Genomic DNA, 25,871 nt, shown 5'->3' on the forward strand with positions numbered 1-25,871 from the left:
GTTGTAGCTAGTCTCAATAAACACTAACCTGTTTGACGTTGTAGCCCGTCTTGGCGCTGGTCTCAATAAACATGACGCTGAGCTCCTTGGCCCGCTGTTCTCCTTCCTCTATGGTGATCTGCCTGGGAGGGTGGAGAGGACATGAATCCGCATCAAACTACAGACTGAACAACATCTTAAATAAGCAGTGACCTGATAAAAAATAAAATACTTTACGTTGATGACTTTTTTTTTTGCAAATCTAATCAGTTTTCCACGTCGATTCAACGTCATCACATTGCTTTTTTTCTGTGGAAGCAACATTGATTCAACCAGTTTGTGCACAATGGGGAGGTACTGTAGTCTACAGACTACAACAAGCCACAGCCACAGCCAGCCACACTGAGCAGCACTGTCTGCCAGCACTCTCCCAACAGCACATCTAACATCGTTCATTATTAAGTTATGGTGAAGCTGATCGATGGTGTTGTGGCCTGAAAACAATGTACTAACTACTGCCTATTACTATGAAATGTTGTTCCTGGGAACGTGAGAAAGGGAGAGTGTCAGGTGCACAGAATGGAAAGAGGGGACTACAGTTGAACATTAGCGGGCTGGCAAAATCTAGCACATGCGTTTACAAACACTGATAAAATTTGCCTAGGCAAAGAACACCCAGTAAAGTCAAATGGTATGGTGAAGAGACTACAGTATCCTGCTAGGCTGACTACACAACCCAGCCAGCACAGAGCAAAAGACATTGAAAATATATTATATTTTCACCCAATTTTGATCACAATGCAGCCTGGTAGCTAATCAAACTGTGTCTATATCACAGACCAGACCATCCAGCCTAGACTGGTAGAGAAACCCACTGTGTCTATATCACAGACCAGACCATCCAGCCTAGACTGGTAGAGAAACCCACTGTGTCTATATCACAGACCATCCAGCCCAGACTGGTAACTAAACCCACTGTGTCTATATCACAGACCATCCAGCCCAGACTAGTAACTAAACCCACTGTGTCTATATCACAGACCATCCAGTACAGACTGGTAACTAAACCCACTATATCACAGACCATCCAGCCCAGTACAGACTGGTAACTAAACCCACTGTGTCACAGACCATCCAGCCCAGACTGGTAACTAAACCCACTGTGTCTATATCACAGACCATCCAGCCCAGTACAGACTGGTAACTAAACCCACTGTGTCACAGACCATCCAGCCCAGTACAGACTGGTAACTAAACCCATTGTATCACAGACCATCCAGACCAGACTGGTAACTAAACCCACTGTGTCTATATCACAGACCATCCAGCCCAGACTGGTAACTAAACCCACTGTGTCTATATCACAGACCATCCAGTACAGACTGGTAACTAAACCCACTGTGTCTATATCACAGACCATCCAGTACAGACTGGTAACTAAACCCACTATATCACAGACCATCCAGCCCAGTACAGACTGGTAACTAAACCCACTGTGTCTATATCACAGACCAGTCAGCCCAGACTGGTAACTAAACCCACTGTGTCTATATCACAGACCATCCAGCCCAGTACAGACTGGTAACTAAACCCACTGTGTCTATATCACAGACCATCCAGCCCAGTACAGACTGGTAACTAAACCCACTGTGTCTGTATCACAGACCATCCAGCCCAGTACAGACTGGTAACTAAACCCACTGTGTCTATATCACAGACCATCCAGTACAGACTGGTAACTAAACCCACTGTGTCTATATCACAGACCAGTCAGCCCAGTACAGACTGGTAACTAAACCCACTGTGTCACAGACCATCCAGCCCAGTACAGACTGGTAACTAAACCCATTGTATCACAGACCATCCAGACCAGACTGGTAACTAAACCCACTGTGTCTATATCACAGACCATCCAGCCCAGACTGGTAACTAAACCCACTGTGTCTATATCACAGACCATCCAGTACAGACTGGTAACTAAACCCACTGTGTCTATATCACAGACCATCCAGTACAGACTGGTAACTAAACCCACTATATCACAGACCATCCAGCCCAGTACAGACTGGTAACTAAACCCACTGTGTCTATATCACAGACCAGTCAGCCCAGACTGGTAACTAAACCCACTGTGTCTATATCACAGACCATCCAGCCCAGTACAGACTGGTAACTAAACCCACTGTGTCTATATCACAGACCATCCAGCCCAGTACAGACTGGTAACTAAACCCACTGTGTCTGTATCACAGACCATCCAGCCCAGTACAGACTGGTAACTAAACCCACTGTGTCTATATCACAGACCATCCAGTACAGACTGGTAACTAAACCCACTGTGTCTATATCACAGACCATCCAGTACAGACTGGTAACTAAACCCACTGTGTCTATATCACAGACCAGTCAGCCCGGACTGGTAACTAAACCCACTGTCTCTATATCACAGACCATCCAGCCCAGACTGGTAACTAAACCCACTGTGTCTATATCACAGACCATCCAGTACAGACTGGTAACTAAACCCACTGTGTCGATATCACAGACCATCCAGTACAGACTGGTAACTAAGCCCACTGTGTCTATATCACAGACCATCCAGCCCAGACTGGTAACTAAACCCACTGTGTCTATATCACAGACCATCCAGCCTAGACTGGTAGAGAAACCCACTGTGTCTATATCACAGACCATCCAGCCCAGACTGGTAACTAAACCACTGTCTCTATATCACAGACCATCCAGTACAGACTGGTAACTAAACCCACTGTGTCTATATCACAGACCATCCAGTACAGACTGGTAACTAAACCCACTGTGTCACAGACCATCCAGCCCAGACTGGTAACTAAACCCACTGTGTCTATATCACAGACCATCCAGCCCAGACTGGTAACTAAACCCACTGTGTCTATATCACAGACCATCCAGCCCAGACTGGTAACTAAACCCACTATATCACAGACCATCCAGCCCAGTACAGACTGGTAACTAAACCCACTATATCACAGACCATCCAGCCCAGTACAGACTGGTAACTAAACCCACTGTGTCTGTATCACAGACCATCCAGCCCAGACTGGTAACTAAACCCACTGTGTCTATATCACAGACCATCCAGTACAGACTGGTAACTAAACCCACTGTCTATATCACAGACCATCCAGCCCAGACTGGTAACTAAACCCACTGTGTCTATATCACAGACCATCCAGCCCAGACTGGTAACTAAACCCACTGTGTCTATATCACAGACCATCCAGCCCAGACTGGTAATTAAACCCACTGTGTCTATATCACAGACCATCCAGCCCAGACTGGTAACTAAACCCACTGTGTCTATATCACAGACCATCCAGTACAGACTGGTAACTAAACCCACTATATCACAGACCATCCAGCCCAGTACAGACTGGTAACTAAACCCACTGTCTCTATATCACAGACCATCCAGCACAGCCCAGACTGGTAACTAAACCCACAGTGTCTATATCACAGACCATCCAGCCCAGACTGGTAACTAAACCCACTGTGTCTATATCACAGACCATCCAGTACAGACTGGTAACTAAACCCACTGTGTCACAGACCATCCAGCCCAGACTGGTAACTAAACCCACTGTGTCTATATCACAGACCATCCAGCCCAGACTGGTAACTAAACCCACTGTGTCTATATCACAGACCATCCAGTACAGACTGGTAACTAAACCCACTGTGTCACAGACCAGTCAGCCCAGACTGGTAACTAAACCCACTGTGTCTATATCACAGACCATCCAGCCCAGACTGGTAACTAAACCCACTGTGTCTATATCACAGACCATCCAGCCCAGACTGGTAACTAAACCCACTGTGTCTATATCACAGACCATCCAGCCCAGACTGGTAACTAAACCCACTGTGTCTGTATCACAGACCATCCAGCCCAGACTGGTAACTAAACCCACTGTGTCTATATCACAGACCATCCAGCCCAGACTGGTAACTAAACCCACTGTGTCACAGACCATCCAGCCCAGACTGGTAACTAAACCCACTGTGTCTATATCACAGACCATCCAGCCCAGTACAGACTGGTAACTAAACCCACTGTGTCACAGACCATCCAGCCCAGTACAGACTGGTAACTAAACCCATTGTATCACAGACCATCCAGACCAGACTGGTAACTAAACCCACTGTGTCTATATCACAGACCATCCAGCCCAGTACAGACTGGTAACTAAACCCACTGTGTCTATATCACAGACCATCCAGCCCAGACTGGTAACTAAAACCCACTGTGTCTATATCACAGACCAGAGGCAGCCAGTAGTCTTCAGACACAGACACAGACACAGACACAGACACAGACACAGACACAGACACAGACACAGACAGACAGACAGACAGGCAGGCTTGCATGGTGATGTAACCAGCCTGTCTTCTTGGTTCTCCTCAGTACAGCACAGCCTGGTTGCGTCCCAAATGGGAAACCCAAAGGGCTACGGTTAAAAGTAGTGCACTATGTAAGGAATGACATGTCATTGAGGGCGCAGTCCCCGTCTGTATTTACTACTGCTTTATATGTATTTACATGCATGAGGGTTTAGTATGCATGTCCTCTGAGGGTTTAGTATGCATGTCCTCTGAGGGTTTAGTATGCATGTCCTCTGAGGGTTTAGTATGCATGTCCTCTGAGGGTTTAGTATGCATGTCCTCTGAGGGTTTAGTATGCATGTCCTCTGAGGGTTTAGTATGCATGTCCTCTGAGGGTTTAGTATGCATGTCCTCTGAGGGTTTAGTATGCATGTCCTCTGAGGGTTTAGTATGCATGTCCTCTGAGGGTTTAGTATGGATGTCCTCTGAGGGATTAGTATGGATGTCCTCTGAGGGATTAGTATGCATGTCCTCTGAGGGTTTAGTATGCATGTCCTCTGAGGATTTAGTATGCATGTCCTCTGAGGGTTTAGTATGCATGTCCTCTGAGGGTTTAGTATGCATGTCCTCTGAGGGTTTAGTATGCATGTCCTCTGAGGGTTTAGTATGCATGTCCTCTGAGGGTTTAGCATGCATATCCTCTGAGGGTTTAGTATGCATGTCCTCTGAGGGTTTAGTATGCATGTCCTCTGAGGGTTTAGTATGCATGTCCTCTGAGGGTTTAGTATGCATGTCCTCTGAGGGATTAGTAAGCATGTCCTCTGAGGGTTTAGATGCATATCCTCTGAGGATTTAGTATGCATGTCCTCTGAGGATTTAGTATGGATGTCCTCTGAGGGTTTAGTATGCATGTCCTCTGAGGGATTAGTATGGATGTCCTCTGAGGGTTTAGTATGCATGTCAGCTTTTATTTCTTTCATTACATTCCCAGTGGGTCAGAAGTTTACATACACTCAATTTGTATTTGGTAGCATTGTCTTTAAACCTTTTAACTTGGGTCAAACATTTCGGGTAGTCTTCCACAAGCTTCCCACAATAAGTTGGGTGAATTTTGGCCCTTTCCTCCTGACAGAGCTGCTGTAACTGAGTCAGGCCTCCTTGCTCGCACACGCTTTTTCAGTTCTGCCCACACATTTTCTATAGGGTTGAGGTCAGGGCTTTGGCCACTCCAATAACTTGACTTTGTTGCCATTTTGCCACAACTTTGGAAGTATGCTTGTGGTCATTGTCCATTTGGAAGACCCATTTGCGATCAAGCTTTAACTTCCTGACTGATGTCTTGAGATGTTGCTTCAATATATCCACGTAATTTTCTTTCGTCATGATGCCATCTATTTTGTGAAGTGCACCAGTCCCTCCTGCAGCAAAGCACCCCCACAACACGATGCTGCCACCCCCACAACATGATGCTGCCACCCCTGTGCTTCACGGTTGGGATGGTGTTCTTCGACTTACAAGCCTCCCCATATTTCCTCCAAACATAACGATGGTCATTATGGCCAAACAGTTTTATTTTTGTTTCATCAGACCAGAGGACATTTCTCCAAAAAGTACGATCTTTGTCCCCATGTGCAGTTGAAAACCGTAGTCTGTTTTTTTATGGTGGTTTTGGAGCAGTGGCTTCTTCCTTGCTGAGCGGCCTTTCAGGTTATGTCGATATAGGACTCGTTTTACTGTGGATATAGATACTTTTGTACCTGTTTCCTACAGCATCTTCACAAGGTCCTTTGCTGTTGTTCTGGGAGTGATTTGCACTTTTCGCACCAAAGTATGTTCATCTCTTGGCGACAGAACGCGTCTCCTTCCTGAGCGGTATGACGGCTGCGTGGTCCCATGGTGTTTATACTTGGTACCTTCAGGCGTTTGGAAATTGCTCCTAAGGATGAACCAGACTTGTGGAGGTTTTGGCTGATTTATTTTGATTTTCCCATGATATCAAGCAAAGAGGCACTGAGTTTGAGGGTAGGCCTAGAAATACATCCACAGGTACACCTCCAATTGACTCAACTGATTAGCCTATTAGTCAATTAGCCTATCAGAAGCTTCTAAAGGCATGACATCATTCTCTGGAATGTTCCAAGCTGTTTGAAGGCACAGTCAACTTAGTGTATGTAAACTTAGTGTATTAAAACTTGTGATAGAGTGAATCATAAGTGAAATAATCTGTCTGTAAACAACTGTTGGAAAAATAACTTGTGTCATGCACAAAGAAGATGTCCTAGCCGACTGGCCAAAACTATAGTTTGTTAACAAGAAATTTGTGGAGTGGTTGGAAAAACAAAACTCCAACCTAAGTGTATGTAAACATCCGACTTCAACTGTATATATTTGTCATAAGACATAGGCCTAGCCTAGCTTGGCAGGTCCACTGCATACAGAAGAAGAAGAATAGGAAGAAGAACAAGAATCTACAGTAGCATTATCATTACCACCGTGCAAAAAAACAGCTTTCTAGACACCCCCACCAGTCCTGGCAGGCAGCTCTCTACCGATAAACCCCATCGCACCAGTCTTCCATCAGGACAGAGAACACACTCTAATCTGTCTCTAAAAGCAGCCAGAGTCCCAGAGATCCAACACAGAAGATTCATCACTAGCATCCTAGACTAGTCCACGTTGTCACAGTACCCCTCAGACACACAGAGACAGAGGATACTCAGTCAGTCAGTCAGTCAGCAGCCAGCCAGTCAGCCAGTCAGCCAGTCAGCCAGTCAGCCAGTCAGTCAGCCAGCCAGCCAGCCAGTCAGCCAGTCAGCCAGTCAGCCAGTCAGCCAGCCAGCCAGCCAGCCAGCCAGTCAGCCAGTCAGCCAGTCAGCCAGTCAGCCAGCCAGCCAGTCAGCCAGTCAGCCAGTCAGTCAGCCAGCCAGTCAGCCAGCCAGTCAGTCAGCCAGTCAGCCAGTCAGTCAGTCAGTCAGTCAGCCAGTCAGCCAGTCAGCCAGTCAGCCAGCCAGTCAGCCAGTCAGTCAGTCAGTCAACTTCACTCCCTGTTAGAGTTCTGGTTCATCTCTCAAGGACCACTGCATGTTTGGTTGACCTCAGGAACATGGTCATACATCTTTGTCTTTTTTGAATGCTTTGTTAGGGTTCTGATTTCCAAAAGCAAAAGGACAAATAAATCAACAAAAGAAGGATCAGACGAAAATCAAATGCTGAGTTTTCGTGATGCAGACAGAGCATTCTGCATCCTGTCTCTCTGTCGGAGGGAGGAGATCAAGCTTATCACTCATACATTCAGTAGTATTACTTTTTGGCGAGGTCAAAGCCACACAGACTAATGTTTCTGTCCCAATGTGAATGTGATTATTCTCTGCTTTAGATGCTAGCAGATCACGCCCCCATTTCTACACAGATCTCAATATTGATGATCATATGCATTGAGAGAGCGTACGAGTGACATACGACCTTTAGCAACACCTAGCATCCAGCTTTATCAGTCTAAGACTGTCTGTCTAAACGGATTGCATGCACATATCATTTTAGGTCCCATTTCCATGCACTCTCTCCAAGTATCAGATACTCCCACTGAAATATGATGAATTTTTGTGACACTCCTCAGATGTAGAAGGGAGATTAAATGGGGGGAGGGGGAAACTGAGGATTCTGACAGGGGTGGGAGGGGGGGTTAAGGATTCAGGGAGGGGAGGGAGGGGGGAAGTGAGGATTCGGGGAGGGGATGGAGGGCGAAACTGAGGATTCTGGGAGGGAGAAACGGGAGGCGGGAACTGGGGATTCTGGGAGGGAGAAACGGGAGGCGGGAACTGGGGATTCAAGGAGGGGGGAACTGGGGATTCTGGGAGGGAGGGGAGGGAGGGGGGAACTGGGGATTCTGGGAGGGAGGAGAGGGAGGGGGAACTGGGGATTCTGGGAGGGAGGGGGGAACTGGGGATTCTGGGAGGGAGGGGAGGGAGGGAAAACTGGGGATTCGGGGAGGAAGGGGGGGACTGAGGATTCAAGGAGTGGAGTGAGGGGGGGAACTGGGGATTCAGGGAAGGGAGGGAGGGGAGGGAGGGGGAAAATGAGAATTCAGGGACAGTCACAAGAATTAAAAGCATACATGACTGGAGCTAGGTTCCCATCCATACAAGACTGGAGCAACGTTTCCATCCATACAAGACTGGAGCTAGGTTTCCCTCCATACAAGACTGGAGCTAGGTTTCCCTCCATACAAGACTGGAGCTAGGTTTCCAGCCATACAAGACTGGAGCTAGGTTTCCCTCCATACAAGACTGGAGCTAGGTTTCCATCCATACAAGACTGGAGCTAGGTTTCCATCCATACAAGACTGGAGCTAGGATTCCATCCATACAAGACTGGAGCTAGGTTTCCATCCATACAAGACTGGAGCTAGGATTCCATCCATACAAGACTGGAGCTAGGTTTCCATCCATACAAGACCGGACCTAATTTTCCATCAAATTGACGACAGATTTTCATGTGACTATTCTAAAATCTATCCCGCCTGTAGTATTTCTACCAAACATACTTGTTGCAGATAAAAAGCAGTGCACGGTGAGGTAGTGCCCATAAAATGTACTTTTTTTTCGCATAAGTTTTCTTGTCTCAAATAAACAACACATTTTCAACTCTACCGATAGTGAACTGTTGTGTTAAAAATAGCAAATGTGCCTCCTCTTGTCTTGTCATGTGTGCTCTAGTCAACAGCTGGCAGATACAGTGCGGGTAGGCTAGTCTACATGAGATTATTTTCTATTTGTCAAAAGGCAGCCAAGGATCGATCATCATGTCACCAGAATAAGAATCTCAATATTTATTGGCAAGGAGCGTCAAACTCATCGACGTGCGCTTTCACCACCTTGTAAAGTTCATCATCATTTATTTAATCTGTATCCTAATAAATTGCACGCTTTCCTGGGTCGTGAAATGGGAGCGTCAAACACCATCGCGTTGACTCCAAGTCCAATTTCAATTGACTTCAACTTCAATTTAATGGTTATTATATCAATATTTGTGCATAAAGGAATTAAATTATAATGATTTAACCTTGAATTCTTATTACTAACAACTTAAATAAGACTTCCACACTTTATTTTTTATTTTTACAAATGCTATGTTTCATTTGGAAATTACAGATCTCTACCAGGCGATTGAGAAGGCATAAGAGCGCCATAGCAATTCCACATCAGAATGGCAATTAGCATTTTAGCTAATCCTAAACACATTGCATCATTTACTTTAGGTCTGCTTCAATGGCTTTCATAAGGTAGGTAAAGCATTGTTAAATGAGGACTGAAGTCAGTGTCCAAACATGAGTATGCAATTACATTGAAATGAATGTGTTTTCAGGTGGTACAGTATATAGTGCAATCTCCGCCAAAATGTTTTTCTTGAATTTCAAATGATCTAGGTCCTTCAATCATGTTCAGACTACATTTTGAGGTAATACATGTATGTTATATTCAAGACTGAATATTTATTAATTGACCCCATGGATATAAAAAGTGGTTTAACCCATGTATGTTGCATAAAATAGTATCTTGTCAACAATTCAATCATATTTTCACAAAAGTATTTTTTAACAGAAAATGTACTTACCCTATTCTTGTTATACCATACTTTTACTGAGATATAAACTGACTGTTTAAAAAAAATATTTTAACCATTTATTTACATATTCCTACTCTTCAAGGTCTCTTCTAACAGGAATGATGCAATATTCATTGATCACCAAATGAATTCCTGCCTTTTATCCAATATCTTTGGTGAGTGATTTTGAATTTTCTTACAGCCTTTAGTGCTCAAAGTTAAAGTCTAACTTGTAAATTGATTCACTGTCAAGATTCTCTGTCAATACGCTCTACCAGCCGGTTGAGAATAACGGTTAAACGTTTCAAGTAGCGGTTAAAAATCAGCCTCTGCTGTCAGACAGTAAACACTCAATGACAATCCGTGTGTTTCTAGACAGATCATTCACACTGAACCATCACTGTAAAATGGGGGAAAGAGACTAAGGCCCGGTTTCCATAGCGATGGAATTTAAGGCTTACTATTGTTTTAACGATGCTTCTTTCCTACAACGTCTGAAGATGTAACACGCGTTTCCCCAAAAACACGAGAGAACGGTCACTGAGCGCGTCGTTGGAGCGTGTCTCGATACGGATCGGATCGAAAGAAAGGGAGAGCTGATCTCGGGATCAGCTTTCTCTATTCAAATCTTTCCATAAAACGTGTTCAATTATTTTATAATACTGACCACGGATTAGCTTCTAGAGAGATATTACCACCTAAAGCAGCAAACATTGATGCGGTCTATTTTAAATGCACTATATCACCGATTTGGCACATCATGAAATATATTGAGACAGATTACAGACAGTAGCCTACAAGTAGAAAAATATATTGAGACAGATTACAGACAGTAGCCTACAAGTAGAAAAATATATTGAGACAGATTACAGACAGTTGCCTACAAGTAGAAAAATATATTGAGACAGATTACAGACAGTAGCCTACAAGTAGAAAAATATATTGAGACAGATTACAGACAGTTGCCTACAAGTAGAAAAATATATTGAGACAGATTACAGACAGTAGCCTACAAGTAGAAAAATATATTGAGACAGATTACAGACAGTAGCCTACAAATAGAAAAATATATTGAGACAGATTACAGACAGTTGCCTACAAATAGAAAAATATATTGAGACAGATTACAGACAGTAGCCTACAAGTAGAAAAATAGAAATCAGTTGATTGAACATGAAATGTATTTAGATATTGTTGAAATAGGCTTACAGTCTACTGTTGATGTCATTTCGAGTTTTGAAGCATCTTAACACACTGCACCATGTCAACACACCAGCCTTAACACAACACACCAGCCGTAACACACTGCACCATGTCAACACACCAGCCTTAACACACTGTACCATGTCAACACACCAGCCGTAACACACTGTACCATGTCAACACACCAGCCGTAACACACTGTACCATGTCAACACACCAGCCTTAACACACTGTACCATGTCAACACACCAGCCTTAACACACTGTACCATGTCAACACACCGGCCTTAACACAACACACCAGCCTTAACACACTGTACCATGTCAACACACCAGCCTTAACACACTGTACCATGTCAACACACCAGCCGTAACACACTGTACCATGTCAACACACCAGCCTTAACACACTGTACCATGTCAACACACCAGCCTTAACACAACACACCAGCCTTAACACACTGTACCATGTCAACACACCAGCCTTAACACACTGCACCATGTCAACACACCAGCCTTAACACACTGCACCATGTCAACACACCAGCCTTAACACACTGTACCATGTCAACACACCAGCCTTAACACACTGTACCATGTCAACACACCAGCCTTAACACAACACACCATGTCAACACACCAGCCTTAACACAACACACCAGCCTTAACACACTGCACCATGTCAACACACCAGCCTTAACACACTGCACCATGTCAACACACCAGCCTTAACACACTGCACCATGTCAACACACCAGCCTTAACACACTGTACCATGTCAACACACCAGCCTTAACACACTGTACCATGTCAACACACCAGCCGTAACACACTGTACCATGTCAACACACCAGCCTTAACACACTGTACCATGTCAACACACCAGCCTTAACACACTACACCATGTCAACACACCAGCCTTAACACACTGTACCATGTCAACACACCAGCCTTAACACAACACACCAGCCTTAACACACTACACCATGTCAACACACCGGCCTTAACACAACACACCAGCCTTAACACACTGCTCCATGTCAACACACCAGCCTTAACACACTGTACCATGTCAACACACCAGCCTTAACACACTACACCATGTCAACACACCAGCCTTAACACACTGTACCATGTCAACACACCAGCCTTAACACACTGCACCATGTCAACACACCAGCCTTAACACACTGTACCATGTCAACACACCAGCCTTAACACACTACACCATGTCACCACACCAGCCTTAACACACTGCACCATGTCAACACACCAGCCTTAACACAACACACCAGCCTTAACACACTGCACCATGTCAACACACCAGCCTTAACACACTACACCATGTCAACACACCGGCCTTAACACAACACACCAGCCTTAACACACTGCTCCATGTCAACACACCAGCCTTAACACACTACACCATGTCAACACACCAGCCTTAACACACTGTACCATGTCAACACACCAGCCTTAACACACTGCACCATGTCAACACACCAGCCTTAACACACTACACCATGTCACCACACCAGCCTTAACACACTGCACCATGTCAACACACCAGCCTTAACACAACACACCAGCCTTAACACACTGCACCATGTCAACACACCAGCCTTAACACACTGCACCATGTCAACACACCAGCCTTAACACACTGCACCATGTCAACACACCAGCCTTAACACACTGCACCATGTCAACACACCAGCCTTAACACACTGCACCATGTCAACACACCGGCCTTAACACAACACACCAGCCTTTACACACTGCACCATGTCAACACACCAGCCTTAACACACTGCACCATGTCAACACACCAGCCTTAACACACTGCACCATGTCAACACACCAGCCTTAACACACTACACCATGTCACCACACCAGCCTTAACACACTACACCATGTCAACACACCAGCCTTAACACACTGCACCATGTCAACACACCAGCCTTAACACACTACACCATGTCACCACACCAGCCTTAACACACTACACCATGTCACCACACCAGCCTTAACACACTGCACCATGTCAACACACCAGCCTTAACACAACACACCAGCCTTAACACACTGCACCATGTCAACACACCAGCCTTAACACACTGCACCATGTCAACACACCAGCCTTAACACACTGTACCATGTCAACACACCAGCCTTAACACACTGTACCATGTCAACACACCAGCCTTAACACAACACACCATGTCAACACACCAGCCTTAACACAACACACCAGCCTTAACACACTGCACCATGTCAACACACCAGCCTTAACACACTGCACCATGTCAACACACCAGCCTTAACACACTGCACCATGTCAACACACCAGCCTTAACACACTGTACCATGTCAACACACCAGCCTTAACACACTGCACCATGTCAACACACCAGCCTTAACACACTACACCATGTCACCACACCAGCCTTAACACAACACACCAGCCTTAACACACTGCACCATGTCAACACACCAGCCTTAACACAACACACCAGCCTTAACACACTGTACCATGTCAACACACCGGCCTTAACACACTACACCATGTCACCACACCAGCCTTAACACACTGCTCCATGTCAACACACCAGCCTTAACACACTGCACCATGTCAACACACCAGCCTTAACACACTACACCATGTCACCACACCAGCCTTAACACACTGCACCATGTCAACACACCAGCCTTAACACACTGCACCATGTCAACACACCAGCCTTAACACACTGCACCATGTCAACACACCGGCCTTAACACAACACACCAGCCGTAACACACTGCACCATGTCAACACACCAGCCTTAACACACTGCACCATGTCAACACACCAACCTTACTGACTACCCCCGGTGTTTACTGACTACCCCCGGTGTTTACTGACTACCCCCGGTGTTTACTGACTACCCCCCAGTGTTTACAGACTACCCCCCAGTGTTTACAGACTACCCCCCAGTGTTTACAGACTACCCCCCAGTGTTTACTGACTACCCCCGGTGTTTACTGACTACCCCCGGTGTTTACTGACTACCCCCGGTGTTTACTGACTACCCCCGGCGTTTACTGACTACCCCCGGCGTTTACGGTCTTCTTACTCTCACCGCTTATATTTCCATGGTTATCTCTGTTATTCTGTATCTCTCTCTCTCTCTCTCTCTCTCTCTCTCTCTCTCTCTCTCTCTCTCTCTCTCTCTCTCTCTCTCTCTCTCTCTCTCTCTCTCTCTCTCTCTCTCTCTCTCTCTCTCTCTCTCTCTCTCTCTCTCTCTCTCTCTCTCTCTCTCTCTCTCTCTCTCTCTCTCTCTCTCTCTCTCTCTCTCTCTCCTCTCTTCTCTCTTCTCTCTTCTCTCTTCTCTCTTCTCTCTGAACATGCTCAGGCGTGACGAGGCACCAGGTCACTCTGAAGTAGAGCAGAGACAGACTGACAGTGTCGCAACTAACTTGTGTTTTGATTGGATCCCCAAAGACCCCAAAGACCTTTCGAAGAGAGACATTGGACACGGACCGCTGCACCAGACGTAACCATGGAAATCGGGCCAGTAAAAGGAAGCAATGTAGTCCAGGAGCAGTGCTTTGAAACACTGTGTCCCAAATGGCCCCCTATTCCCTTCATAGTGCACTACTGTTGACCAGGCCCTAGGGTGCACATTTGTGATGCATATTTAGGCTGCAGCCAGAAATCATGACTGAATATAACACTTCTTTACCTCTTGTCTCCCAAGTCTGTTTTGTTGCCAACTAGCATGATAATGACATCACTTCCTCTCTCCGTTCTGACGTCATCGATCCATTTGGACGTTTGCTGGAAGGAGTTCACATCTGTTGAAGAAGAGCAGAAGTAGAAAGAAGTAGTTGGTCAAATATCATCTCGTTTAAAGTTGAGTTTTGACAAATAATGGTTGAGCATACAGCGTACACAGACATACTGTGTAAGATCAATATACACACATGGAATTGTGTATATTGATGTTAACGGTGTACAAGTGGGCTGGGTACTAGGGGAGAACCGGGACGAAAATAACACTTTTCGTTTTTTTCCCCCTCTAATCACTCAGAGATCAATGGAGCTACAGAGACTTTTATGCAACTAGCTCTCACAGTCTCACGTCAGAATTAGAGGTTCATTCATGTTTCTCAAACATCAACTTTCAAAGTTCTTCCAAATGTCAAATTATTTAAGGTTAGGTTTTTGTTTAGTTATTGACTCTGCAATCTTAAGGTTAGGCATTAACTCTGAATGGTTAAGATAAGGGATAAGGTTTGGGATAGCCTTAAAACAAAATGTTTACTTTCTATCGCTGTATTTGCACATGCAACCTTTGGCACCCGAGGCAGATGCTTCCCACAATACTTTGCCTTACAATATTGATCAGTTGATATTGTGTTACTTTCGTCCCACCCGTCTCTCCTGTATCTTCTCCCAGGCTAAAACCAAAGACTATCTAGCATGATACTTGACTAGCTAGCATGACACTTGACCAGCTAGCATGATACTTGACTAGCTAGCATGATCCTTGACTAGCTAGCATGATCCTTGACTAGCTAGCCTGATACTTGACTAGCTAGCCTGACACTTGACTAGCTAGCATGATACTTGACTAGCTAGCATGATACTTGACTAGCTAGCATGACATTTGACTAGCTAGCACGACACTTGACTAGCTAGCACGACACTTGACTAGCTAGCATGATACTTGACTAGCTAGCATGATCCTTGACTAGCTAGCATGACACCTGACTAGCTAGCATGATACTTGACTAGCTAGCATGACATTTTGTTTTACATATTTTTTGTTGTTGAACCTTTATTTAAACTAGGCAAGACATCTGACTAGCTAGCATGATCCTTGACGAGCTAGCATGATACTTGACTAGCTAGCATGACATTTTGTTTTACATATTTTTTGTTGCTGAACCTTTATTTAAACTAGGCAAGACATCTGACTAGCTAGCATGACACCTGAAGCCTGTTATTTAGACACTAGATGGGTTGACACATGATGTTTGGAACCTTAAACAACTAAACAAAACTCTACAACCAAACAGGGTCCGTTTTTTAATAACTTACATCACTTAAAAAACACTTTTTTGTTAATAACTCGGAGGAACATGGTCGGATGGGCTGTTTTTGTTGTTGTTGCAGGGAGCTCAACAACATGTCATTCCAGCTCCTGTCTTATCTGAGAAAATGACTGTGTTACTTTCGCCCAGTGTTACCTTTGTCCCGGCTCTCCTCTACTCAGATAGTATTTCATACTATCAATACACTTGTTTTGACCTTGACACACCAGAATGCAGTTAGGTTCACCCCCCAGGGTAAGGTCTTAAATGAGATGGTGTGTGTGTGTGTCTGTGTGTGTGTGTGTGTGTGTGTGTGTGTGTGTGTGTGTGTGTGTGTGTGTGTGTGTGTGTGTGTGTGTGTGTGTGTGTCTGTGTCTGTGTCTGTGTCTGTGTCTGTGTCTGTGTCTGTGTGGGTGTGTGGGTGTGTGTATGCACATTCTAAAGAGGGCCGCTCCTTCTTCCTCACAGAGATATTAAACCACTGTCTCTGATGGCCTCAATGGGACCTGACACAACACAGATGTCCCAGTTTATTATGGAGAATAAAAACCTGATCAAATCTACAGGAAGTGATTGACATGGTAGTTACAGCGGTGGAACAATATATCAGCCCTGTAAAACAGTGGGTCCCGATTCCAGTCATAACAAGGACAGCATACAATATGTGTGTGTCTCTGTGTGTGTGTATGTCTGTCTGTGTGTGTGTGTCTGTGTCGCTGTGTGTCTGTCTGTGTGTGTGTGGGTCTATATGTGTGTCTGTGTGTGTGTGTCTCTGTGTGTGTGTATGTCTGTCTGTGTGTGTGTGTGTGTGTGTCGCTGTGTGTCTGTCTGTGTGTGTGTGTGTCTATATGTGTGTCTGTGTGTGTGTATGTTTGTCTGTGTGTATGTGTGTGTGTCGCGCTGTGTGTCTGTCTGTGTGTGTGTGGGTCTATATGTGTGTCTGTGTGTGTGTGTCTCTGTGTGTGTGTATGTCTGTCTGTGTGTATGTGTGTGTGTGTCGCTGTGTGTCTGTCTGTGTGTGTGTGTGTCTATATGTGTGTCTGTGTGTGTGTATGTTTGTCTGTGTGTATGTGTGTGTGTCGCGCTGTGTGTCTGTCTGTGTGTGTGTGGGTCTATATGTGTGTCTGTGTGTGTGTGTCTCTGTGTGTGTGTATGTCTGTCTGTGTGTGTGTGTGTGTCGCAGTGTGTCTGTGTGTGTGTGTGTCTATATGTGTGTGTGTGAGTGTGTGTATATATATATGTGTGTGTGTGTCAATGTATATATGTGTCTGTGTCTGTGTCTGTGTCTGTGTGTGTGTGTGTGATCCCCACTCACTTGTAATATCATAAACCACCACGGCCACAGTAGAGTCTCGTATGTAGGAGGGAATGAGGCTCCTGAAGCGCTCCTGTCCTGCCGTGTCCCACAGCTGCAACCTCACCTGGGGATCAGAGAGACACACCTGGGGATCAGAGAGACACCTGGGGATCAGAGAGACACACCTGGGGATCAGAGAGACACACCTGGGGATCAGAGAGACACACCTGGGGATCAGAGAGACACACCTGGGGATCAGAGAGACACCTGGGGATCAGAGAGACACCTGGGGATCAGAGAGACACACCTGGGGATCAGAGAGACACACCTGGGGATCAGAGAGACACACCTGGGGATCAGAGAGACACACCTGGGGATCAGAGAGACACACCTGGGGATCAGAGAGACACACCTGGGGATCAGAGAGACACACCTGGGGATCAGAGAGACACCTGGGGATCAGAGAGACACACCTGGGGATCAGAGACACACCTGGGGATCAGAGAGACACACCTGGGGATCAGAGAGACACACCTGGGGATCAGAGAGACAACTGGGGATCAGAGGGGGGGGCGACACTAGAAGGGTAGTAAAATAGCCTTTTGATTGAGCTAACTTACCGTTCGGTCCTCCAAGTACATCGTTTTTGACAGGAAGTCTATTCCGATTGTGGCCTGAAATGAGAAAAAAAAATAGAGACACGTTGATCAACATTATTCAAATAAAATGAAGAAAAGCTGAAGATTTGGAGCGGAATCAAATGAACGACGTTAAAATATTAGCCTACAGCTGCTCTCAATAGAAAGTAGACAAAATATAATGCATTCATAAGGATAACTACAGTAAAGACAATATCTTCCATTCATAAGGATACCTACAGTAAAGACACGAAGACAATATCATCCATTCATAAGGATACCTACAGTAAAGACACGAAGACAATATCATCCATTCATAGGGATACCTACAGTAAAGACACGAAGACAATATCATCCATTCATTAGGATACCTACAGTAAAGACACGAAGACAATATCATCCATTCATAAGGATACCTACAGTAAAGACACGAAGACAATATCATCCATTCATAAGGATACCTACAGTAAAGACAATATCATCCATTCATAAGGATACCTACAGTAAAGACACGAAGACAATATCATCCATTCATAAGGATACCTACAGTAAAGACACGAAGACAATATCATCCATTCATAAGGATACCTACAGTAAAGACAATATCATCCATTCATAAGGATACCTACAGTAAAGACACGAAGACAATATCATCCATTCATAAGGATACCTACAGTAAAGACACGAAGACAATATCATCCATTCATAAGGATACCTACAGTAAAGACACGAAGACAATATCATCCATTCATAAGGATACCTACAGTAAAGACAATATCATCCATTCATAAGGATACCTACAGTAAAGTGTTACAATAAGCTTTTACAGGTCTCTCACTAAGTCTTCCATGTGTTTATTACTGTAAATTTAAGTAGATATCTTGATGAGAACCGTATCTCCTTAATACCATGGCAACACCTTCCATCTATGAGCTGGTTGTTGGTCACTGGCCGTTCGCCGACAGAACACTACACAACAGGAGGTATTATCTGATTGGCCGTCCCCCCCACAGAACACTAAATAACAGGAGGTATTATCTGATTGGCCGTCCCCCCACAGAACACTACACAACAGAAAGGTATTATCTGATTGGCCGTCCCCCCACAGAACACTATATAACAGGAGGTATTATCTGATTGGCCGTCCCCCCCACAGAACACTACATAACAGGAGGTATTATCTGATTGGCCGTCCCCCCCACAGAACACTAAATAACAGGAGGTATTATCTGATTGGCCGTCCCCCCACAGAACACTATATAACAGGAGGTATTATCTGATTGGCCGTCCCCCCCACAGAACACTACATAACAGGAGGTATTATCTGATTGGCCGTCCCCCCCACAGAACACTACACAATAGGAGGTATTATCTGATTGGCCGTCCGCCCACAGAACACTACACAATAGGAGGTATTATCTGATTGGCCGTCCGTCCACAGAACACTACACAATAGGAGGTATTATCTGATTGGCCGTCCGCCCACAGAACACTACACAATATGAGGTATTATCTGATTGGCCGTCCGTCCACAGAACACTACACAATAGGAGGTATTATCTGATTGGCCGTCCGCCCACAGAACACTACACAATAGGAGGTATTATCTGATTGGCCGTCCGCCCACAGAACACTACACAATAGGAGTTATTATCTGATTGGCCGTCCGCCCACAGAACACTACACAATAGGAGGTATTATCTGATTGGCCGTCCGCCCACAGAACACTATACAATAGGAGGTATTATCTGATTGGCCGTCCGCCCACAGAACACTACACAATAGGAGGTATTATCTGATTGGCCGTCCGCCCACAGAACACTACACAATAGGAGGTATTATCTGATTGGCCGTCCGCCCCACAGAACACTACACAATAGGAGGTATTATCTGATTGGCCGTCCGCCCCACAGAACACTACACAATAGGAGGTATTATCTGATTGGCCGTCCGCCCACAGAACACTACACAATAGGAGGTATTATCTGATTGGCCGTCCGCCCACAGAACACTACACAATAGGAGGTATTATCTGATTGGCCGTCCGCCCACAGAACACTACACAATAGGAGGTATTATCTGATTGGCCGTCCGCCCACAGAACACTACACAATATGAGGTATTATCTGATTGGCCGTCCGCCCACAGAACACTACACAATAGGAGGTATTATCTGATTGGCCGTCCGCCCCACAGAACACTACACAATAGGAGGTATTATCTGATTGGCCGTCCGCCCACAGAACACTACACAATAGGAGGTATTATCTGATTGGCCGTCCGCCCACAGAACACTACACAATAGGAGGTATTATCTGATTGGCCGTCCGCCCACAGAACACTACACAATAGGAGGTATTATCTGATTGGCCGTCCGCCCACAGAACACTACACAATAGGAGGTATTATCTGATTGGCCGCCCGCCCCACAGAACACTACACAATAGGAGGTATTATCTGATTGGCCGTCCGCCCACAGAACACTACACAATAGGAGGTATTATCTGATTGGCCGTCCGCCCACAGAACACTACACAATAGGAGGTATTATCTGATTGGCCGCCCCCCCCACAGAACACTACACAATAGGAGGTATTATCTGATTGGCCGTCCGCCCCACAGAACACTACACAATAGGAGGTATTATCTGATTGGCCGTCCGCCCACAGAACACTACACAATAGGAGGTATTATCTGATTGGCCGTCCCCCCCACAGAACACTACACAATAGGAGGTATTATCTGATTGGCCGTCCCCCCCACAGAACACTACAAAATATGAGGTATTATCTGATTGGCCGTCCGCCCACAGAACACTACACAAGGGACATGAATAGTAGGGATGGGGACAAGGCCACTACCTCTCTCTTCAACCAAGGGACAGGCTTTTTTTTTTTTTTTTTAACAGGTGTTTAATTAAACATTTCAAATTGTCGGGGTTGTGATTACGCCGCCTGCTTCTTAAATGTCTCACATTAAATGTCTCACAGGAGTCATTGACTCCTTGACTATTATTAATTGTGATTGTGGCTGTAACTTCTGTGGTGTGTAATGAGGAGCAACCAGACGCAGCACTTGACACATTTATGAAATAGCTTACTCCAGTTACTAATAAACATGAACCCATTAAGAAAATGACTGTAAAAACAGTTAAATCCCCGTGGATTGATTTGAAAAATTGTTATGGTTGAGAGGGACAAGGCAAAAGGTATGGCAAATAAGTCTGGCTGCACAACTGATTGGCAAACGTACTGCAAATTGAGAAATCATGTGACTAAACTGAATATCTGACTGAACCCAGTACAGTAGATATCTGACTGAGCCCAGTACAGTAGAAATCTGACTGAACCCAGTACAGTAGAAATCTGACTGAACCCAGTACAGTAGAAATCTGACTGAACCCAGTACAGTAGAAATCTGACTGAACCCAGTAGAGTAGATATCTGACTGAACCCAGTACAGTAGATATCTGACTGAATCCAGTACAGTACAGTAGATATCTGACTGAACCCAGTACAGTACAGTAGATATCTGACTGAACCCAGTACAGTAGATATCTGACTGAATCCAGTACAGTACAGTAGATATCTGACTGAACCCAGTACAGTACAGTAGATATCTGACTGAACCCAGTACAGTAAAAATCTGACTGAATCCAGTACAGTAGATATCTGACTGAACCCAGTAGAGTAGATATCTGACTGAACCCAGTACAGTAGAAATCTGACTGAACCCAGTACAGTAGATATCTGACTGAACCCAGTACAGTAGATATCTGACTGAACCCAGTACAGTAGAAATCTAACTGAACTCAGTACAGTAGATATCTGACTGAACCCAGTACAGTACAGTAGATATCTGACTGAACCCAGTACAGTAGATATCTGACTGAACCCAGTACAGTAGATATCTGACTGAACCCAGTACAGTAGATATCTAACTGAACCCAGTACAGTAGATATCTGACTGAACCCAGTACAGTAGAAGTCTGACTGAACCCTTCTGTATTGTATGTTCTTTATTGAATGATTACTAAATCTTGTTGTCCATATCAATTAATATGAATTCACATGGAAACCATACAAAACTCTGTAAAGCTAAAATACCAGCAATAGTCCATTTTCTCTAAATGTGTCGTTATATCACTGAACAATGCTATAACAATCACACGTTATGTGTTGTAAATAGGAATGGGGTCCATTAAAAAATCATTAACAATAATCCACAAGTCTTATAGTATTGATTTCTAATCATCCCATCAGTGTGTGTGAGCCCTGGAGCTAGTGGAGCCTGCAGCATTGGAGCCTGTAGCATTGGCGCCTACAGCATTGGAGTCTGCAGTTCAGGAGTCTGCAGCCTATAGAGCCTGCAGCATTAAAGCCTGCAGTTCAGGAGTCTGCAGCCTATAGAGCCTGCAGCATTGGAGTCTGCAGCATTGGAGCCTGCAGCATTGGAGCCTGCAGTTCAGGAGTCTGCAGTTCAGGAGTCTGCAGCCTATAGAGCCTGCAGCATTGGAGTCTGCAGCATTGGCGCCTACAGCATTGGAGTCTGCAGTTCAGGAGTCTGCAGCCTATAGAGCCTGCAGCATTAAAGCCTGCAGCATTGGAGCCTGCAGTTCAGGAGTCTGCAGCCTATAGAGCATGCAGCATTGGATCCTGCAGTTCAGGAGTCTGCAGCCTATAGAGCATGCAGCATTGGAGCCAGCAGTTCAGGAGTCTGCAGCCTATAGAGCATGCAGCATTAGAGCCTGCAGTTCAGGAGTCTGCAGCATTGGAGCCTACAGCATTGGAGCCTACAGTTCAGGAGTCTGCAGCCTATAGAGCATGCAGCATTAGAGCCTGCAGCATTGGATCCTGCAGTTCAGGAGTCTGCAGCATTGGAGCTGAGGCCTAGAGTCAGATAAGTCTGCAGCATTGGAGCTGAGGCCTAGAGTCTCTCCCTAGCGGAGTGACCCCTACCTGGCATGCACACTCAGACTGAACTGGGCATCAGCAGCTTGATCACGATCCGGTTACCCAGGCAATGCCAACCACTGCGACGGACAGTAAGACCCACTCAGACTCAAGGCGTCAGGAACACGACTACCTCCTACATACTCCCTGTCCTCCACCCTTCCACAGCCAGATAACTAGACTTTCCCTGTAACCTGACTGTCTCTAGTTTGAACGTGAAAAGAGAGAGTAGCAACACCTCAAATGTGTGGCTCCCGAGTGGCGAAGCGGTCTAAGGCCACTGCTTCTCAGTGCTTGAGGCGTCACTATAGATACCCTGGTTTGAATCCAGGCTGTATCACAACCGGACATGATTGGGAGTCCCGTAGGGGCGGCTCACAATTTGCCAAGCTTCATCCCGGGTTAGGGTTTGGCCGGTGTAGGCCGTCATTGTAAATAAGAATTTGTTCTTAACTGACTTGCCTAGTTACGTAAAGGTTCAATTTGAAAAAATATATACCGTTCAAGTTTACATACCCTTTAGCCAAATATATTTGAACCCAGTTTTTCCACAATTACTGACATTTAATCCTGGTGAAAAATTCCCTGTTTTAGGTCAGTTAGGATCACCACTTTATTTTAAGAATGTGAAATGTCAGAATAATAGTAGAGAGAATGATTTATTTCAGCTTTTATATCTTTCATCACATTCCCAGTGGTTCAGAAGTTTACATACACTCAATTAGTATTTGGTAGCATTGCCTTTAAAATGGTTTAACTTGGGTCAAACGTTTTGGGTAGCCTTCCACAAGCTTCCCACAATAAATTGGGTGGATTTTGGTCAATTTCTCCTGACAGAGCTGGAGTAACTGAGTCAGGTTTGTAGACCTCCTTGCTCACACACACTTTTTCAGTTCTGCCCACAAATGTTCTATGTGATTGAGGTCAGGGCTTTGTGATGGCCACTCCAATACCTTGACTTTGTTGTCCTTAAGCCATTTTGCCACAACTTTGGAAGTATGCTTGGAGTCATTGTCCATTTGGATATATATCTACATAATTTTACAACCTCATGATGCCATCTATTTTGTGAAGAGCACCAGTCCCTCCTGCAGCAAAGCACCCCCACAAAATTATGCTGCCACCCTCGTGCTTCACAGTTGGGATGGTGTTCTTCGGCTTGCAAGCCTCCCCCTTTTTCCTCCAAACATAACGATGGTCATTATGGCCAAACAGTTCTATTTTTGTTTCATCAGAACAGAGGACATTTCCTCAAAAAGTACAATCTTTGTCCCCATGTGCAGTTGCAAACCGTAGTCTGGCTTTTTTATGACGGTTTTGGAGCAGTGGCTTCTTCCTTGCTGAGCGGCCTTTCAGGTTATGTCAATATAGGACTCGTTTTACTGTGGATATAGATACTTTTGTACCGGTTTCCTCCAGCATCTTCACAAGGTCCTTTGCTGTTGTTCTGGGATTGATTTGCAATTTTCGCACCAAAGTACGTTCATCTCTAGGAGACAGAGATTCCTGAGCGGTATGACGGCTGCGTGGTCCCATGGTGTTTATACTTGCGCACTATTGCTTGTACAGATGAACGTGGTACCTTCAGACGTTTGGAAATTGCTCCAAAGGATGAACCAGACTTGTTGTCACTCCCTGACCATAGAGAGCCATTGTTTCTCTATGATGAAGTAGGTCAGGGTGTGACTGGGGGGTATTCTAGTTTATTATTTCTATGTGGGGTTCTAGGTTATTATTTCTATGTTGGTGATATGTATGATGTATATGTATGGTTACCAATTAGAGGCAGCTGGTAATCGTTGTCTCTAATTGGGGATCATATTTAAGTAGCTGTTTTTCCCTCCTGTGTTTGTGGGATATTATTTTGTGCATGTGCACCGCGTAGTCACATTTCATTGTTAGCTTATTGATTTATTTGTTTTGTTCTTTCTAAGTTTCACTTCATAATAAATATGTGGAACTCTACGTACTCTGCGTCTTTTTCCGTCTCGACACACAAACGTGACACTTGGTATATAACCGTTTTTCTGAGGTCTTGGCTGATTTCTTTTGATTTTCCCATGAAGTCAAGCAAAGAGGCACAGAATTTGAAGGTAGGCCTTGAAATACATCCACAGGTACACCTCCAATTGACTCAAATTATGTGATTTAGCCCATCAGAAGCTTCTAAAGCCATGACATCATTTTCTGGAATTTTCCAAGCTGTTTAAAGGCACAGTCAACTTAGTGTATGTAAACTTCTGACCCAGTGGAATTGTGATAGTGAAATAATCTGTCTGTAAACAATTGTTGGAAAAATGACTTTAGTCATGCACACAGTAGATGTCCTAACCGACTTGCCAAAACTATAGTTTGTTAACAAGAAAATTGTGGAGTGGTTGAAAAACGAGTTTTAATAACTCCAACCTAAGTGTATGTAAACTTCCGACTTCAACTGTATATGAAAAAAAAATGCTGAGGTAAGGACTCTATCAAGCTGTTTAAATCAGGTTGAAAAATCTACAGTCCATCATGAAAGAGCAAATATATTACAAATAATCTGTGAACCAAATACTGTCATGAAAAATGAAGGATGAAAACAGATAAAACACTTGTATTCCTCAAAATTAGAGAAAGACACAGAGTTGTTAGGGTATTACATTTTCAATGGCAGAGCTGGACTCCCTCTCCAACCCATTCTAAATATAGAATGTTGCACAGAGAGATAGAACTCTGAGCTGTAGGAACAGACTCCAGCCGGCAGAATAATTCATAACCT

General features: G+C 44.7%; 1 protein-coding gene across 2 annotated transcripts in view; it reads right to left on the reverse strand.

The window, feature by feature from the left end:
• The window catches only part of LOC129867628 (ras-related protein Rab-6B-like), a 169,198-nt gene that overhangs the window by 27,994 nt on the left and 115,333 nt on the right, over positions 1 to 25,871 (reverse strand). The window contains exons 3-6 of one of the 2 annotated variants that reach the window (XM_055941150.1): positions 18,144 to 18,197; positions 17,542 to 17,668; positions 14,873 to 14,984; positions 29 to 122 (exon numbers count right to left, since the gene is read on the reverse strand). In XM_055941150.1, coding sequence (XP_055797125.1) covers positions 29 to 122; positions 14,873 to 14,984; positions 17,542 to 17,668; positions 18,144 to 18,197 — 387 coding nt within the window. The remainder of the gene's footprint in view (positions 1 to 28; positions 123 to 14,872; positions 14,985 to 17,541; positions 17,669 to 18,143; positions 18,198 to 25,871) is intronic. The other variant, XM_055941151.1, reaches the window with a different exon arrangement.

Source organism: Salvelinus fontinalis, chromosome 12, assembly GCF_029448725.1.
Source record: "Salvelinus fontinalis isolate EN_2023a chromosome 12, ASM2944872v1, whole genome shotgun sequence".
NCBI classification, from domain to species: Eukaryota; Metazoa; Chordata; class Actinopteri; order Salmoniformes; family Salmonidae; genus Salvelinus; species Salvelinus fontinalis.